This window comes from Dasypus novemcinctus, chromosome 20, assembly GCF_030445035.2.
Source record: "Dasypus novemcinctus isolate mDasNov1 chromosome 20, mDasNov1.1.hap2, whole genome shotgun sequence".
Classification (NCBI taxonomy): domain Eukaryota; kingdom Metazoa; phylum Chordata; class Mammalia; order Cingulata; family Dasypodidae; genus Dasypus; species Dasypus novemcinctus.
Genome location: NC_080692.1, coordinates 36,296,438 through 36,316,875, shown reverse-complemented (window position 1 = coordinate 36,316,875; position 20,438 = coordinate 36,296,438). Strand labels below are relative to the sequence as shown.

The following is a 20,438-nucleotide window of genomic DNA, read 5'->3' as shown; positions in this document are numbered from 1 at the left end:
ATCTAACTTCAATTTTGTAAATTGGTTTATATTTACATTTTATATAAATGGAATCATACAATATGTAGTACTTTGTGTCTGGTTTCTTTCAGTTAGTATAATGTGTGTTTATTGGATCTGATATCACATCTTGTAGTGCTAACATATATTGTTCCATTTCAAAGAAAATAAGTCTTACATATGCAAATTTACCCATATTCTAACTTCACATGTAGTTTTACTATGCTATAAAGCCAGGCTATAGTTTTCATCTTTCCTTTTAGTCAAGTTTTCTTCAGTGATTAATAACTGATTTCTAATGAATGGCAAACACCACTCAAATGGGAAAGAATAGTCTCTTCAATAAATGGTACTAGGAAAAATGGATCTCCAGTTGCAATAAAAAAAAAAAAAAAAAGAGGACCCCTAACTTTAAATTATATACAAAAGTCAACTCAAAGTGGATCAAAAAATAAATATAAGACCTAGAATTATCCAACTCCTAGAAGAAAACGTAGGGAAGGGGAAGCATCTTCAAGAACTTGTGTTAGGTAATGGTTTCTTAGACTTTATACCCAAAGCACAAGCAATAAAAGAAAAAAACAGATAAATGAGACTTCATCAAAATTAAAAACTTTTGTGCCTCAAAGGACTTAATCATGAAAGTAAAACAACCACCTAGACATGGGAGAAAATATTTGGAAACCACATATCCAATAAAGATTTAATACCCAGAATATATAAAGAAATCCTTCAACTTCACAACAATTAGACAAACAACCCAATTAAAAAATGGGCAAGAGACTTGAATAGACATCTCTCCAAAGGAGATATACAAATGCCAGAAAACACATGAAAAGATGCTCAAGACAGTGGATGTGGCTCAAGCAGTTAAGTACCTGATTCCTACATGGGAGGTCCCGGGATCAATCCCCAGTGCCTTCTAAAACAAACAAACAAACAAAAACAGACAAGTAAACAAAAGAACAAAAGAACAAAAGAACTCAGGGGAGCAGATGTAGCTCAGTGACTGAGCACCAGCTTCCCACATATGAGGTCCTGGGTTCAATCAATCCCCAGTACAGTAAATTAATAAAAAATAAAAAAAAATAAAAAAAATCAAGATGCTCAACATCAGTAGCCAGAGAAATGCTAATCAATACCACTGCACATCCATTAGAAAGGCTGCTATTAAACACTCAGAAAATAACAAGTGTTGGAAAGGATGAGGAGAAACAGGAACACTCATTCACTGTTTGGTGGCAATGTAAATTGGTCCAGCTGCTGTGGAAGAGAGTTTGGCAGTTCCTCGGAAAATTAGGTATAGAATTACCATATGACCCAGCAATCCCACTTATAGATATACAACCAAAAGAACTGAAAACAGGAGTCAAACAGATACTTGCACATTGATGTTCACAGCAAGACTACTCACACTTGCAAAAAGATGGAAGCAACCCAAACGCCCATCAACCAATGAATGGATAAATAAAATGTGGTATATACATACAACAGTATTATTCAGCTGTAAAAAGGAAGTTCTGATACGTGTAACAATATGAATGAACCGTGAGGACATCCTGTTAAGTGAAATAAGCCAGACAAAAAAGGACAAATATTGTATGAACCCACTGATTTGAAACAATTAGAATTAGCAATTTACAGAGTCAGAATCTAGAATACAGGGACAGGGAAGGGATAGGGAATGAGAAGTTAAGGCTTAAAATGTACATGGTTCCTATTTAGAATGATGGAAATGTTTTGGTAACAGATGGTGGTGATGCTAGCACAACATTTTAACAGCACCTAAATACATATCTGAATAGGATTAAAAGGTGAAATGTTAGATTTATGAGAAGAAAAAAATCTTTTTTAAATCCATGGAAGTACACAACACAGTGAACCCTAAGTTAAACTGTGGACTTAAAGTAACAGTACAATCATAAAACTATGCCATCATCTATTGTAACAAATGTTCCATACCAATGCAAAGTGTTGGTGGTGAGGGGTGTACCAGTTTGATATTATTTATGGATTTCAAAAAGATATGGATTATATTTGTAAACTGCTCTGTTCCTCTGGGTGTGATCCCTTTGACTGTATTAAGATTCAGCTAGGATGTCTTGATTAAATTACCTGATAAGATTAGGGCTTTGATTTGACCACATCAGTAGGGTGTGACTCAGATTAAGTCCTAGCTCCTTTGGGCTATATAAACGGACACTCGCTCCAGAAGAAGATACAGAAGACTATATACAGAAAAGAAAGAGAGCTCCATAAACATGAAAGAAGAGAGAACTTTGATCCTGGGTTCCAGGAGGAGAGATGAGCCATTTGCCTGATAGCTTGTCCTTGAAGAGAACAGAGCAGCTGAGCTGAGGAAGCCCAGAAAGAAACGAGCCCTAGCCAGCTTGTAGCTAAGAGGGAAGAAGGCTGAACCCTCACAGAGTTCAGCAACCAACTTCTTTCAACATGTGGCAGCCGACTTTGGTGAGAAAAACAACCTTCAGTTGGACTTTTCAGGGCCTTGTAATACCAAGCTTTTACACCAAATAAATACCCTTTATAAAAATCAATAGATTTTGGATACTTTGCATCAGTACCTCTTGGGCTGACTAATACAGGTGGTATATGGCATATGGTAATTCTGTATTTTATGCATGATTTTTCTGTAAACCCACAACTTCTACAATAAAAATTAAATTAAAAAGCAGTAAGATAATTTCTGAGGCTCCTTCTATTCTAAAAGTTAGAATTTAAGTATTTTCTAGTTAACTTGGAATATGCAGCCCCCAAAATAAATTTATAAACTTAAAAAAAATTTTTTATACAATATATCCAACTAGAATATACAATTCAAGACATGTACAAACCTGTAGTTCTGTAAGAACTGTTTTATGCCTCTTGTTACATTCAATCTTTTCTACTCTTGTTTTCAATTCTGCCAAAGTCTTATCAAATACAGCACACTGTAGTGCACACAATTTTTCTTCCAGCAACCACTGTATAACCTAAAGACAGATACATCTTTGTTACTATCAAAGAATGTCTTTAGACATGCAGAAAATGATATATATCCTTTATTAAGATAATAATGTAATAACTAGTTTAATAAAAGAAACATGCCAGCATACAAAATGTAATGCTATCTGCTGAAATCATCAGTTTTTACATAGAAAAACCTGCCTCAAGAGGATAAGATATTCTAAATATAGACAATTTTCAGAAGGTAAAATTTTAAAAAATAATTTACAATTTGAGTTTTAGTATTTCCCCTCCCATATTTCCTAAGATGCATGATTTGGGGAAGTCATTTTCGAGTCATTTAAAGGTGTCAGTTAAAGGAAAGGACCAGTTTTAAAAATTTCCAATCTTTTACAGATTGTTATTTTAGTGGGATACACTAAAAATGTTGCAACAATATCAAAATTCTTTAAAATATTTTTAAATGCCCACTCTAAATTTTTTATATTATTTAATCAAGAACCCATCATAAACAGGAGACTGGTGCATGCCGATGAATCACACTTGAGTAACACTGTTCTAGAGGTGTACACCTGCAGTATACGTAAAAGTTTTCAAAATTCTTTCACCATATCTACATTCACAAAAAAAGGAAATTGGGACAAATAAATGATAAATAAAAAGAAACTGGGGGAAAGCTAATGTTTCATGTCCTCATTCCTTTTTATAGTACAAATATTTGTACTATATCTTAGTGGAAAAACACTGTCTAAAATATAGTCTAAAGACTATATTATTTATAATTTCATCATAAAAATATAAAGTCTTCAAAAATTAATTTTACTTGTTTCATATTCCTTTTTCAAAAGATTTTAAATGTTTGTGAACACACTTTGAAAAATATATGAAAACTGCATATTTTCATTATTTGTAGCTATGATCAGACAGATATAGAGGGAAATTCCCCAAATCTGTACTATGAGTATTCCCTATCCCTACTCTTTCTAAAGCCTTGACCGTAACTTATTAATAGTTAAGAAAGATTTTACAATGTACAGATTTATAGTCATGAAACCAGCTTATTATAAAGAATAAAATGTTGTTATATAAGACTTTAATCCTTCCTTTTCATTATAAAAAGTTCAATTGGGAAGAAAAACAGAAAATCAATATTAATTTTTATTACTAAAAGCAAATAAAGAAAACTAGTCATATTTCCCTTCAATTTTGATAATCACTATAAAGTCCCAAAAAACAATGGCATCATAAAATTGTCAAAGAAAATTTTTTAAATAAGTTATAAAAGATAATAATACACTATAAGCCCAAACATTTTCTTCAAGTTCTCTCTTTCTACAACAAATATATCAGTCAAATATAGAATAATGTCAAAGACCTAACAGAATAAAGAACATGGTAGGTTTTTATTTAATAGGGCTTTTATTTTATAATCAATAACACCTTTTGTAGCTTCTGGTTAATGTCTCCTTTGGCTGTAATCTTTACTTGAAATTCTGCTTCATATTCTTCTTCCATATATCGACGGCGTTTGGAATGGACACTGTCCATGTCCTCAGATTTAGAACGTTTTCTTCTGGAAAATTCATCTGAAAATAAAAAAACAATTATTAGATGTCTTTACTAAAGACCTTAATGCCTATACTCTATCAACAAAATATAGTTTTTATCATAATAGCATTCATAATCATTTTATTTTTTGAATTAAGAAGGTATATAGCTTTCAGTAGCTTTAAACTTGAAATGATTTTCAACATGATAAATTAGAACTTCTTAACCTTCTTTCCTTGAAAACTTTAAATTAAGATGGAGAAGTGTATAATAATTGCTAGGCAATATGAAATCATCTTATTCTTCTCATATTCATTAACTATGATAAATTTCAAAGTATGCATGAATCCTCTAATAAAATATAGTTATTTACTCTCAGGTCACTGTTTGTTTTTTGGTACTGGGGCCGGGGATTAAACCCTGGACCTCGTATGCAGGAAGCTGGCACTCAACCCTGAGCCACCTCGGTTCCCCTGAGTTGTTTTTATTTTCTTTGCTTTTCTGTGTTTTTGTTTGTTTTTAGGAAGCACCAGGGACGGAACCCAGGACCTCCTATGTGGGAAGCAGACGTTCAACTGCTTTAGTCACATCTGCTCCCCAGCCATAGATTTCTAACAACTGTGTAGCCTTAATTATTTAATTCTTTTGCTTAGGAAAATAACAATAATAGTAACCCTTAGTATATCTTAATGAATTTCAAATATATAGAAATAATAAAATGAATGTTGTTTTTAAAGTACACTTGATTAAGACTAGGCATTCAAAGACTTTCACTTATAAAATTTCTATTCAAATACTGGTAACATTCATGAGCTCATATATAATTTTATCTTATTTTAGTTTCAACTTCAGAAAATTAAAACACTAAAATCTTCACAACTTTCAAAAGCAAATATCCTATCTGACCATATCTGATTCTATCTCACATATGTGTATGTGCCTACCTTTATATCCAGTTCCACTTGGGGTATTCTCTTATAATCATAACTTGCTCATGGTCATAAATAAAGAGCAGTATGATGGTGAGTTACAGAACCCAGTTTTCCTAATTTTTATTCCAGTGGTCTTTCCTATAAATCTAATGGCACTCGGTTCTATCATTTCCCCTTCCTGTGAGGCTTAAGAACCTAAACAGACTGAAACACATACTTCTATTCACTTATATCAGCCCAGATAGAAATCTTTTTTTTTTTTTTAAGATTTATTTATTTATTTATTTCTCTCCCCTTCCCTGCCCTGGTTGTCTGTTCTCTGTGTCTATTTGCTGAGTGTTCTTCATTGTCCACTTCTGTTGTTGTCAGCGGCACGGGAATCTGTGTTTCTTTTTGTTGTGTCATCTTTCCATGTGTGTGACGCCATTCCTGGGCAGGCTGCACTTTCTTTTGTGCTGGGCAGCTCTCCTTGCGGGCGCACTCCTTGTGTGTGGAGCTCCCCTACGTGAGGAACACCCCTGTGTGGGGCGGCACTCCTTGCACACATCAGCACTGTGCGTGGGTCAGCTCTGCATGGGTCAAGGAGGCCCAGGGTTTGAACCGCAGACCTTCTATGTGGTAGATGGACGCCATAACCACTGGGCCAAGTCCGCTTCCCAAGACAGAAATCTTGTAATTCCATGCTCAAAATATAAATTTAAAGCAATTTCTCTCAAAATACTGAGAACAACCTACTACAAGCCCTAAATCTTTTTTTTGTAGAGCATTACAAAACATAAGAAAAGACTCAAGTATATGAAATATTTTTATATTTTCAAAAACCCTAAACCATTAACAAAATTACTTAATTATGGCTTACTTAAGTTGCAAAATATTACCATCATCTCATAGACAACAGAAAGGTATATTTCATGGCCTTAAAAAACACTGAACTATTATAATTTTTCAAACTAGTTCAGTTTGTACATGCATACTTTTCTCAGGTCTTTCCTCTAGCGCGTGCTCTTCTTCCTCAGGTTTGCTATCCTTTTCATTACTTTCTACTTCTGCTGTAACAAGAAGAGAAGAGAAAATGTTATTTCCATTGGAATTCATTATAGTTCATTGTAATTCTCATTTCCGTTAACTATCCAGTTAATATTTATGAAATAAGAATCCCAAAAAGCGGAATTGAAAGAATAAAAAGGGAGAATGAACTACTAGAAATGAATGAGCAAACTTCATACAATATACAAAAATTAATGGAAAATGGATCAATGACCTAAATGTAAGAACCAGAACTATAAAGATCAAAGAAAGCAGAGATATCCTCAAAACCTTGTATTAGGCAATGGATTGTCAAACTTTACACTAAAAGCATAAGCAACAAAAGAAAAAAAAATTATACTTCTCCAAAATGAAAAACTTTTGTGCCTCAAAGGACATTATTATAAAAACAAAAAGACAACCAACAGAACATGAAAAAATGTTTGGAAACCACACAAAACATACAAAGAACTCCTACAACTCAACAATAAAAAGACAACAACAAAATTAAAAAATGGGCTAAAGACTTAAACATTTCTCCATACAAATGGCCAGTCAATAGGCACATGAAAAGTTGCTCTATCATTAGTCATTATGGAAATGCAAATCAAAACCACAATGATATACCACCTCATACCCACTAAAAGGGTATTTCTTTTTTTAAAAAAAAAAAAAGAGGGAAAACAAGTACTGACAAGGATGCAGAGAAATAGGAACCTTAGTATGTTGTTGGGGAATATAAAATGGTAGTAATAGCTGCTGTAAAAACAATGTGGCGGTTCCTCAAAAAGTTAACTACAGAATTACCATATGATCCAGCAATTCTACTCCTAAGTACACATACCCAAAGAATTGAAAACAAGGACTCAACCAGGTATTTCAAGCTTAGCTTAAGCTTACTTCATTTTACTCAAAAATCTACTGTCACCCAACTCCCATTTTTCAGATACGCCAAAAAGACATGACTGGTTTCCTAACACTTAAAAACTCTCACTGGGATTTTAGAATATATTATGTAATGGAAAGAACTTGGAATTTAAAAAATGGTATTAACACATTCTTCAGAGAGAAGCCCCTTTATTTCTCAATTTTTGCTCACAAAGTCTCTAGAGAATCGGAAAATGGACACCTTCAGCAAGCTCAGAACAATAAAAAAAAGTCCACACATCCAGACATTTTTATATACAATTTCCAGTGGTATCGAAATAATTCTGAATCTACTACTAAATAATCCTACTACTAAATATTTCAGGCTAACACACATTCAGACATTTTTATATATAATTTCCAGTGGTATCTAAATAATTCTGAATCAACTCCTAAATAATCTAGCAACTCATCCAAATATTTCAGGCTAACAATGTCTTTTCGGATCTGTCTTCACTCACAGATAGGTCGTATTATAATTCCTCTGGACTTCTTGGTATAGCCTCATTACAATGTGGCATGTTCTCACATTCATTTCTATTTGTGTTCTTTCCACTCAATCACACCAGACAGGGTACTCACTAAGGGCAGACAACAGATCTTATAATTTTGGTAACCCTGAAAAACCTGTAGGAAAGAACTGAGACAAATTGGATGGTGAATATCCATCTTGTGAATGATAACTTTAATAAAATCCCATGTTAACTAAAAGCAGAAAAAGTACGCTGTAGAGGATTAAAAATAGAATTTATTTTACGGAGTTCTCCATTTTCACAATTATACTTTAGAGAACTTTAAGGCAATATGGACAAAACTGTTGCCTTACATCAAGTTATCACAATCTTTTTCTGCAAATGGCCAAATAAAAAAATATTTTAGGTCTGTGGGCTACATGCTCTGTCACAACTACTCAGCTCTGTCCTTGTGGCAGAAATCAGTCATAAACAATAAATAACATGTAAATAATTGGGCATGGGAATGTTCCTATAAAACTTTATTTGCAAAAATCAAGCAAGGTCCAGAGCCCATAGTTTGCCAATCCCCTGACTTAGATTACTGGCACTACAAGAATATTTAAAACTAAACAAAAAATTCCTATAAATTAATTGAAGACAATACACCAATTAGAAAAATGGGCAAGGGAGAAATTCCAACAGAAAATAGTTACCTATATTTTATTGTCTTCAATTCCTCTCCTTCCACTGTCTCTTCTATTTTTATTTTTATTTTATTGGCAGAAATTGGGGATTGAACCTGGGACCTCATACATGGGAAGCATGTGCTCAACCACTGACCCATACCCAATCCCCACCACTGTCTCTTAAACCCAATTCCCAACAAGCTTTGAATTCCACCATTCTCCAAAACACAGCGCCTTGTCAAGGTCACCAATGATCTCCAAGTTGTTAAATATGTCCTCCACCTTACTTTAACACACAGCAAAGTTTGACAAGAGTAAATACAATTGAGTTACTCACTTCTTCATTGAAACATACTCTTGACTTTTAAGAGACAACACTCTCCTGTTTTTTCCCCTACCTCAGCAGCTGCTCTTTCTAGGTTTCCGTGGCTGGTTCTTCATTATCTCCTGAACCTCCAAACACTGGATGCAAAGTGCTCAACACTTAAACCACTTCTCTTCTCTATTTCCATTTACCCATCTAATCACAGGATTCCAACTAATGTCTATATGCTATCTACTCTTAAATTTTTCTCTCCTGTCCAGGCCTCCACCCTGAAATCCAGTCATATATCTAACTTGGGCAACAATAATCATTTTAAATTGATCAATCTCCTATATTCCCCCTTCGAAAACCTGCCTTCACTCAACTCTGAAAAGAAAAACCTGCAACGCACATACCAATGTATAGGAATAGGAGGTTTCACAAAGAAAAGCCAAATATATAAAAATAGACAACACAGATCACTCTGCATTTAATAGCACTGTGTGTGTGGGTTGGTCTCCAATCCCAAGATTCTGACATAAAAGAAAAATGTATAAACTCCTTAAATTACAAACTGCAATTTGTTATGACTGCCTTATTCAGATTGCTACAGGGCTTAAGTTCTTGCCACAAGACCAATTTCTATATAAATGCTTACTGAATGAGTGAAGTTCAACCTAAATACTGTGAACTTTTTCACTTTTCCAAAATGCACATTTCATATCATTGTTTCAAATTCTTCAATTGCTCCCAAGTGCTTCAAGTGCCATGAGAATGTTTTAGCACTGTAAAACCAAGATCCTTTATGATATATTCTTCTTGCACTATCAATCATTCTTTCACTCTACAAATATTTAATGAGCACTAACTATGTGCCAGGCAGTGTTTTGGCCTGGTGGCTCAGAGCAGGAGCAATATCAATTAAGGTGGTAAGAAGAGATTAGATTCTAGATCTATTCTGATGGTACAGACAATAGGATTTCCTGATTTGGGGTGTGAGACAGATAATGACTCTAAAGTTTTGGTCTAAGCAAGCAGAAGGATAGAACTGCCATTAAGAGAGATGATGCTCATTAAAACCTATGTTACAGGGAGCAGATATAGCTCAGTGGTTAAGCACTTGCTTTCCATGTATGAGGTCCTGGGTTCAGACCCCAGTATCCTTTAAAAACAAACAAAAAGCTATGCTACACAGATACTCAAAGACAAGTGCTTCCCTAAATACATCTTGTGTTCTTGTGAAGTTACCCTCCTCAAAGTCCCCAGAATACCAATATTATCAATATATTCATCGCACTATATTTAGTAACCTGTGATTTAATTACTGTCTACATCTTGAGGTATGGGACTATGATACTGAATTTTATCTTTAACTCCCCAAAACCAAGAAGCTGGCCTGTCCCTCTACAGAGGTATAGTGAATGAAAGAATGCTCTCTGGAAATGAAATCAGCTTTTAATAAGAAAAAATTTCTCCCTCCCAAAGGTGGTAGGATAAGCCTGCCTCCTTTTGTTTCTTTAAAGAAACTATTATCCAGATGCTGTGTTTCATGCTAGAAAGATCAGTCCTCTAATGGAGCTCTAATTCTAAGAGAATGTGGTACAATATGTTATTTATGCCAGTCAGGACTGAAAAGGTTTCATACAGGAATGATGGTTGGGTTTGATCCTAAAAGCAAAATAGGATTTTTCTTGTTCTCTCTTTTTTCTGTAGGAAAATGAAAGTAATGGGAGATACAGGCACTGAGCAAATCACAAAGTTTATATACCTTTCATAAAAATATAGAGTAATAGGGATCTAATGAAAGGAAGATACACAACCAAATAAAATATCTGGGTTATACAAAGATCATTCAGAATATCAGGAGGAAGGGAAGAATTTGGGTAAAATCAAGAGAGCTGAGGAACCAAATGGATAAAAACCTTTAGTAGGGTTTCAAGGTTTCTAGCTTCAGGCAAAAACAGTGCCATTACCTGGACAAAGGAATTCAAGAATCAGTTTTCAGTGGAATATTAATTGAAAATATGATTAAACTTGTAGCAAATAAACTAATACATTTTGTAAATTCTAAGTGATAACTGTTTGCTAAGTGACAGCAAGAAAGAACAACTGTTAGGACTTTGATCAAATGTGTAATGACTTGAAATTATTATTTATATTTAGGGCAAGGGTGGTATTTTCCTACTTATTTTATCTCCCTTCTTAGCACATAGTACAATGCTGCTAACAGTTTAGGTTCTTTGTAATTCTGAAATCAGCGAGATCTCTCTAGTCACCACCATTCTCAACTTTTTCTCTCCAACTAAAAGAAATGTAAAATTTTGTTTTCATTAACGTTAATAAAAATCTTTAAAATTTAAATAACCTGCTAACCTGCAGAGCATATCTCATTTTGCGATATAACTTCAGACTCATCTTTTTCACCAGAAACATCCTCTTCATCAGAGAGGACCAAAAAGGCTTCTTTTGGCAAACTCTCACTACTTTCTTGTTTAGATGGTGAACCAAAAGAACCTTCCATTTTCTCTTCTAAATCAGGATGTGTCTCATCAATTGGAAGGAGAGAAGTTTTAGAAAAGCAAGTAAGCTCATCTTCAGCAGGTGCAAGCTTTTCTAAAATAGGAATGATTTCATCTGTCTCCATAGAATCTGTGTTTTCTAAGATATTCTCATTTTTGTCATCTTCTATAACATTTTCATTAATGGTTTCTGCAAGTTCTGCAGATTTTTCACCTTCATTCTTTACACCTAGGTCAATTTCCATACTACTAGATATAGCCTCTTCTCCAAGAGTGACAGCATCTTCATCTACCTTCTTTCCATTTTCAGGAGGTAGATCTGAACAAATCATTGTATCAGTTGATTCTAGAGTTCCTTCATTAATATCAATATTACTGTCATCTTTATTTTTCTCTTCAAATGAGTCCTCACTTGGAATTTGGTCTAACTTTTCATCAACCCTATTTTTTTCCAAAAAATCATCATCTTTATTGCTATTAGGCTCTGTATGGTCAGTTTCAGGAACCGGTTCACAAACTGGTACAGGAACTGGTTCACAAACTGGTACAAAGGTGTGATCAATAGCTTGTTCAGAAGTACATTCACCAGAGGCCAGTTCAACAGAAGCTGGATCATCAGAGACCAGTGCTCCAGAAGCTGGATCACCAAAAGCTGGTTCCCTAGAGCCGAGTTCACCAGAGGCTGATTCACTGGAGGGGGATTCATCAGAGACAGGTTCACTGGAGACAGGATCATCAGAGGCAGGATCGCCAGAGGCAGGATCACTGGAGGAGGGCCCATCAGAGATAGGATCCCCGGAGGCGGGATCACAGGCGGTGGGATCACCTAAGGGGAGATCACCTGAGTTGGGGTCACAGGACGCCAGCACTCCAGAGGCCAGATCACCAGAAGCTGAATCTCCAGAGACCAGATCACCAGAGGCTGGGTCACCAGAAGATGGTTCAGAAGTCAGTTTAGAGGCTGGTTCAGAAGTTATACGATTTGGAGACAAAGGTTCACAATTTAAATCATCATCCTGCTTGCTTTTTACAGTAACATTTAGGATACAAGTTGTTTCTTTCCATTCTGTTTTACTTTCTTCAGGGTCAAAACAAAGCTCTTCAATGCCATTCACCTCTTCTTTGTCTTTAATATAATCCATATTATTCAAAGGTGAGGTTGGATCCAAGTCTCCATTTTCATGGTTACCATTTAACAGCTTGACATCAGTTTTCAACAATTCTTCTTTCACCTTGTACACTGCTTCAAGCTGTTGACGATCACTCACTCTCATTGTTTTTCGAGCCTTAAAAACTTTTTTCTGAGGTTCTTCTATACTATCCATTTTGAATCTTTAAAGAGAGAGAGAGAGAAAGAGTTTAATAATTGAAACAAACACCACCAAATTATAGATGCACCGCAAACTGAGCTTCCAAGTGAAGCCAACCAGCACTTAATGGAAATTTAAAATGACATATAGAAAACATCATAATCCTTGATGCTTAATTTCCATATTTACTGGATTTACGTAAAACAAAATTGATAATGAGCATATTTCACACCAGAAAATCAATTACTAAGAAGAATTAAAGGGAAAAAGGGACTAGTTTTCATTCTCAAGTTAATGGAATTCACAAAGCATGAAAGACATATGGGCATAAAAAAAGTAGATGGTAAATAATTTATTTAAACAAAGGAAATGAAAAAAAACCACAAACCCATAAGAACAAAAGCAGTAGGGTATTGGGAAAGAGGCACAGATACAAGGAAACAGAGAAGGGAGAATTAAGGAACATGTAAAGAAAGGTTTCATTTGCAACCTGGGACACATCTAGATTAATGGAACAATAAATTTATTATCAAGATATTATTACCGGGAAGCGGATTTGGCCCAAAGGATAGGGTGCCTCCCTACCACATGGGAGGTCCAAGGTTCAAATCCAGGGCCTCCTGACCCCTGTGATGAGCTGGCCTATGTGCAGTGCTGATACGCACAAGGAGTGCGCCCCATAAGGAGAGCCTCCCAGTGCGAAAAAAGCGCAGCCTGCCCAGTAATGGTGCCGCACACACAGAGAGCTGACGCAGCAAGATGACGCAGCAAAACGAGACACAGAATCCAGGTGCTGCTGCAAGAACACAAGCAGACACAGAAGAACACACAGCGAATGGACACAGAAAGTGGACAACTGGGGGGGTGGGCAGGGCAGGGAAGGGAGAGAAATAAATAAAAAATAAATCTTCAAAAAAAAAAAAAAGACATCAAGAAAGTAAAAGAGAACCCACACAAATGGGAAAAAATATTTGCAAATTATCTGTACCATAAAGGCATACTACAGACAATATAAAATGAATTATTGTAACAATAATAAAAACACAGATAATTCCATTTTTAAATTGGCAATAAACATTTCTCCAAAAAAGATATACAAATGGCCAATAATCACATTTGTGTATTTTTGCCCAACCAACATCATTAGTCATCAGAAAAATGCAAAATCAAAAACCACAATAAGATACTCCTTCACACCTACTAAGATGGCTATAATCAAAAGAACAGAGAATAACAACTTGATGAGGAGGTGGAGATGGAACCTTCACCATGTATAGCTGGTGGGAATATTTAATGGTGCAGACGCTTTGGAAACCAGTCCGGTAGTTCCTTAACATGTCAAATTTAACCCAGGAATTCCATCCCTAGGTATATACTGAAGAAAAATGCACACATATGCCCTCACAAAAAGTCATACATGAATGTTCATAGCAGCATTATTCATGACGGCCAAAAAAGTGGAAACCCATGTGTTCACTCACCAATTGATTAGCGATAAACAAAATGTAGTATTAGCCATACAAAGGAATATTTGGCCATAAAAATGAATGAAGTGCTGATTCATACCACAACATGCATCTTGAAAACATTATGACAAAAAAAGCCACTCAAAAAAGTCACATAGTCTGTTTATATGACATGTCCAGAATAGGCAAAACCCACAGAGAGATACAATGTAGATTAGTGGCTGCCTAGGATTGAGGGGGCGGGGGGAATGGTGGGTGCCTGCAAAAATGGTTACAGGCATTCTATATAAATTACATCTCAATAAAGTTGTTACCAAAAAAGGAAGGGAGGGAGGCAGGTAGGAAGCAAAGAAGGTTGGTTAACCAAAAAAAGGACACTAATTTGTGCTCTTTTTTTTCTTTTTATAAACCTTGTTAGGGTTTTATCATTTAATATTTTCAAAGAATGAATTTTATCTTTGCTGATATTTCTCAGTTTTCCATATACTTTCTATTTTCACTGATTTTTCCCCTAATATTTATTCTTTGCTATCTCTTACTTTTTGAAAAGGGTTTAATTTACCACTTTTTCCCTTGGGATTCAGGTTTAATCACTAGTTTTCCTTCTTTCCTTTCTTCTAATATACACATTTAAAGCAATAAATTTTCCTCTAAGCAATGCTTTTGTTACATCTTACACTTTGATGTGTCATGTTTTCATTATTATGTTAAAATAGTTTCTAATTTCCGTTGTGATTTCTTTAAAGCTTATTTCTTATAATAATAGTAGAACCAAATGAAGCTCATTTTAAACATGAAAGTTTGGGTTCACATTCAAACATCCAGCAATATAATTCACCACATAAACAAAAGGAAAAAAACAAAGTATCACAACAATACAGAATATTCATTTGACAAAAGTCAACAATGACTCATGATTTTAAAACTCTCAGAAAACTAAACAAAGAAACTTAGTCAATCTGATAAAGGGTATCTACAAAGAGAACTAGACAATAAATTTAATGGTAAAATAAAATCAGAACTAAGACAAGAAAAGGAAAGTTTCTCTATCGCCATTTCTATGCTAATACCCAGCTAGTGCAATAAATAAGGCAAGCAAAAGAACAGGCAAGAATTTCATCCTGGAAAAAGACCAGGTCACCAACCATTAGTGAAATGAAACAAATGTGTTCTTTGAGGATTAAGATGTGCTCCTGGCAAGAATATTTCTTTGATAACGGATATCCACTTATCATCATGAATACTGTAGGAATGATGACAGGATAAACTTGAAGATTCCAAACAGCAAGGAAAAATAAAAAAGAAGTGATAAGACAATTTACTGGGCTCCTTTGAAATAGTGCCTTGATTTGTCTTGAGAAGGAAAAAAGCAGCCCCTGACGTTTGAGAACTTATCTGATGCTCACAGTGAAGCCTCAGTTTTATTAACTGATCTGATGCTTACCATGTTGTTCTGTTGGAACATATACAATCTCACAGAACAGTCAGCTCAGAAAAGGCCACTGCGCAATCCATAAAATCTCAAATAAGATATCTCCTCTCACTAAATAAAATGACTGCCACATCTTAGCCAATTACAGCTTTATCCTCAACTGAGTTTGTTCTCCCTATTGATAAGACTAAGATATCCAATGATAGAATTGCCCTAGATTCTGACATCACCCAATCTACAGTGAGGCTCCACACATCCTTACTCTCCCCAAACTAATGCAACCAAGGCCCAAATACTATATTACATTTGTACTAACTCTCTATTCCTGATATGCTTAGTTTCCCTGTGGGAGCATTCTACCTTCTTGCAGCAGATAATAAACAACTGCAGGTGTGTTCCTGGTGGTCTCTGTATGAAGGGCATCAAACAATGTTTATCCTATTCTTGAGGCCAATATAGGAACCTCAAACTAAAAGTTATCACAGATACCTAGCAGTTTGATATTGTTACGAATTCCAAAAATAGATACTGGATTATGTCTGAACCCGGGCATGATTAAGTTATGATTAGGTCTTTGACTGGGCCACATTGGTAGGGCACTGAGTCTCCACTCCTTGGTGGGTGGGGACTCACAGATAAATGTTATGGCAAAGGACCGAGTTGGGGGTTTTAATGATGGAGTTTTGATGTTGGAGTCTGATGCCAAAGTCTTAAGCTGGAGCCCAGGGAAGTAAGCACACAGAGGAAAGAGAAGCCCTGGGGGAAAGAGAAGCAAGCCCCAGAAAGAGAGGAACCCTGAGCCCAGAGAAGCAAGACCCTGGAAGGGAGGAACCCATGAAGCCTGAACCCTGGCAAACATTGGCAGACATCTTGCTCCAACACATGGAAATAGACTTTAATGAGGGAAGTAAATTATGCTTTATGACCTGGTGTCTGTAAGTTACTACCACAAATAAATACCCTTTATAAACCAGATTTCTGGTATTTTGCATTAGCACTCCTTTGACTGACTAATACAGATACTATTTTAAGGATTATTAATTGCAGTCTAAAATTTAAGCTTCAAGACTTTTTTCCTTATTTTAAAGTGATGTTGACTGAAAATTTTACCACAAAAGATAGAATACTAATTCTAAATACACTAAATAAATTTATAATATGAGAAACATGATTAAACTTTAAATCGTTTCAAACACAAAATTCCAATTCTTTTGGATTTTGACCTAATAATACATTTCTCGGCTACTATATGGCTGGCTGGCAGCTATCACCAGTTGCATTAAAAGTGAAAATTCTAAAAACTACATTTTCATAATTTTCATAACCCAATTAAGAACACAACCTCTGCAGAGACATGGGTTTGGACTCCAGCTTTCCCATGTAATTACTGTGTGGTACTAGGTAAGCTGCCTAATATTTCAAAGTCTTAGTTTCAGCTATTTTAAAAAGATTGTGGTAAGGATTAAATGAGACTCTATATATTAAGTACTTAGAATGTAGTGAACACTCAATAAATATTACCATCATAATCATCTATGTCTATTCAAAATAATGTTTTTAGGTATAAACTAGAGTCAGACAATTTTCCTTAATTATTTTGTCATTTATATATTAATCAGAATATGCAATAAGTAAACCTCATGTTAAATATTAAGATGTCACCACAAAATAATACTTTATAAAAATTAGTATAATACAACACTCCCATGAAATTCAGTAAATAATAAAGCACTACAAAGAAAATTACAGAATAACTACCATCTATGCCCACAAGGGAGCACACTACAGCCATTCATCAGATCTTTTATGGGTTCTACGCACAATGAAAATCAGACAAAGCAATAAGGAAGTAGCAGGAACAACCAGTTCAAACTAGTTCAGCCACATATGTGCAAACCAATCAGCAGTCTGTTTTTAGAAATCTATTTTGCATAAACAAAGCATATTTAAGCTACTCTGAGAAGGGTGTGTTACCTGCAAACAAGTCTCTGGCTATATTAGCACAACAAAACATTTCTTAGGATAATTTGAAATACCATCATCTGGAACTATGATGCCACTCAAAAAACTATTTATGATATAAATGTTAACTTTTTAGTGGCAACACTAGAATCATGAAACTTTCACATGACAGTAATCTCTTTTCACAAGAAAAAGCATATTTTACAGCAGAAAATGTCTGCCATATCTAGAAGTTATTGTGCAGAACGTGATGAACTAGTTTCCCCTGAAAATATTTTCCATGAGGAAGACAGTTAAAAATGTTTTTAAGATCCTATTCTATATATTCAGATTCAAGAACTCTGGGGAAATACTGCCACTAATAAAATCTCTTTCTACGTATTAACAAGGGTTTCCAATTAACAAGGGTTTCCACCTTAACCAAAGGAATTTATATTTAAATAACCAGAGAAGGATGTGTTACCTGCAAGTAAGTCTCTTTGGCTTGGAAACAAATTTTCAAATATTTGATAAATTATTTTTAAAGGAAAGCCCAATGAACCTCTTCTTCAAGTAAAACATTTTTCTTCTCTGCTTCATTCCCCTCCACCCACTCCTTTCACTCTTCTTTCTAGCAAAAAGATCACAGCTAAAAAACAAAAAAGGGAAGTATTTCCAAAAGCTGTTATGTCTTAGCCTACAATCTGCGTGCTCAAAAAGCTCAAGAATGTAAGTGGCTGTTGAGGAGCTGCTCACAAACTCAGCCAATCAGCAGCCAGCATTCTGATTCCTGCCCAGCAACAGGAGATAGACAATAAGGTCAGAGAAACCTAGTTAAACAAAACCTGGATTAGCAATAGTTCAGTGTGGTTCTTTGTCTGAAATAAGTAATCTAGAACATAGTTTGCATAAAGTCAAATCCATACAACGTGTTAAATACACTACACGCATAAATAAGACTTAGATCTTTTAGGCTATTTTATGTTGCTTTAACAAATGACCATAAATTTTTCTAGAAATATGAATCATTTCCTTACCCAGAGAATGAGTTAAACAAAGATAATACAAAAAAACACAAAACATAGTTTTCTGCCCACTGGATCTTCAAAATTCAAGCAATTTAAAAAAATCATCTACATGTTATACATTTGTAACTAAAAATTTAGCAAACTTTAAATTCAAATAACGCAAGATTCTTTTCATACTCATCTATGACTATTGTTACAGATTTCGAATCCCAAAAGTTAATAATTTTCAGATTTACTGTGTATAGCACTATAAAGTGTTTTGCTGTCTACTGCACTGAACTGACTTAAACTAGTTCATCTAATCAAATTAAAAAGTCTGATTCTGGGAAATCTATATTAAGTGTTATAAGTATAATTACTACTTCCTTTTTCTTAACTTTGTTTTTTTGCAGAAGAGTAGAAACAGGTTATATTAGCTCCGCTTCTGAAATAAAGCAAATGTGTGGAAAGCTAAGTAAACATGTAAACTGACTTGTAATTTTTTTACATTACATCATTCTATAGTTTTTCAAACATATAATTATTTTCTTTAAATAGGAATTCTACCATCAGAATGTATTTATTCTCAAATTCACTACTTAGATTTCTTAGTAAACAAGTTTGAAAACTGTTATTTCCCCTTTAGTGACAGACGAACCTTGTAATTTTTCAAACATACCCAAGAGGCAGCTTGCTGCAGCCATGCTTAGCTTATATGATCTCCCCATAGGAAAAATCAGGAGCTGCTTCAATGCTTCAGTCCTGTGAGAGAACTGAAATTCACTGTCTGATTGGCTCAAAGCAGTAATTGCCTCACACCAATCAGCCATTAGCACCAGGAACCTTGCCCAGCAACAAGAGAAGCACATGAGGGCAAGGGCTCTCCAAGAACCCAAACAGATGTGAAAATAAATGTGAACAACAAAACTGAGAAATACTAGTAATGTATTCATTAGAATCTCTGCTTGAACAACAGATCTATGGTGAGGTTTATTATTTGTTTTGTGTTTTGTTCTGTTTTTGTTTAAATAACTAGGGTCTGCACTGCTTTCCAAACAGCCCTAACAAAACAGGAGATGCCAGTACTGTTGGATCAAAATTCATACACACACACAGACACACACATAAACAAACACTATATTAATCAGAATTTATGAATAGCTAATGAAATAAACTTAACAAAACCTTGCAAAACTTTAAGCAAAATCTATGTGGTCTTCATATATCTTTGACACAGGAACTCCAATTGTATTTATGTTGTTAAATGACATTTAGTATAGAGTTATATTTTAAACTTTCCTTTTCATTAAGTAAAGTAAACTACACACCATGAAAGGGGGAAAGGATACTGACCTTTAACAAGAGGCAACTGTTAGTCAGGCACTATACTAAATCATATTCTTTCTCGCTTGTTTAACAACTTGAAGAAAAGGCTTGTACTTTATGTGATCTGAATTAATATATCAATAACCATGCTACTGCCATGCCATCCATTAGAGAGATATTTTTAACTTCATAAGGATAATGAGAGCTCCAACTCAGCACCTGTTTTCATTAGTCTAGGCACTTTCTTATATATTTCATTCTTTAAATTTTGCTGCCACAGGATATTTTACTTCATCAGATTGCTGAACAATAAGTACACCACTATATTTGTTGCAATTCCCTTCTATATATCTTTTTGATAATGGAGACACCATTTAAGGTCACCTGCACAATATATGAGACCTGATATTAGACTCCTTTCCCAATTTCACCAACGTACTGACCAGTTCATATATTAGCTACAATAGTATTATCGGTGGCTTACTAAATATTCGATAATCTTAAGTCATGTTTAAAAATTAATTTAAGAATAGCAGAACTCACTCAGCAAACCAAGAAAGGAAGGCTTAAAAATGGCATCTAAAAAAACCCCAGG

At 34.8% G+C, this 20,438-nt stretch overlaps 1 protein-coding gene across 16 annotated transcripts in view; it reads right to left on the bottom strand.

Moving 5' to 3' along the window:
• The window catches only part of ATF7IP (activating transcription factor 7 interacting protein), a 111,960-nt gene that overhangs the window by 50,037 nt on the left and 41,485 nt on the right, over nt 1–20,438 (bottom strand). For 10 of the 16 annotated variants that reach the window (XR_011646671.1, XR_011646672.1, XR_009182088.2 and 7 more), the window contains 4 exons: nt 11,216–12,693; nt 6,419–6,493; nt 4,405–4,550; nt 2,853–2,990 (listed from right to left, as the gene is read on the bottom strand). Coding sequence is in view for 10 of the 16 variants with exons in the window: in XM_004460324.5 (XP_004460381.1) it covers nt 2,853–2,990; nt 4,405–4,550; nt 6,419–6,493; nt 11,216–12,693 (1,837 nt within the window). In the remaining 6 variants the exon portion in view is untranslated. The remainder of the gene's footprint in view (nt 1–2,852; nt 2,991–4,404; nt 4,551–6,418; nt 6,494–11,215; nt 12,694–20,438) is intronic. The other 6 variants (XR_011646674.1, XR_011646670.1, XM_058282825.2 and 3 more) reach the window with 1 other exon arrangement.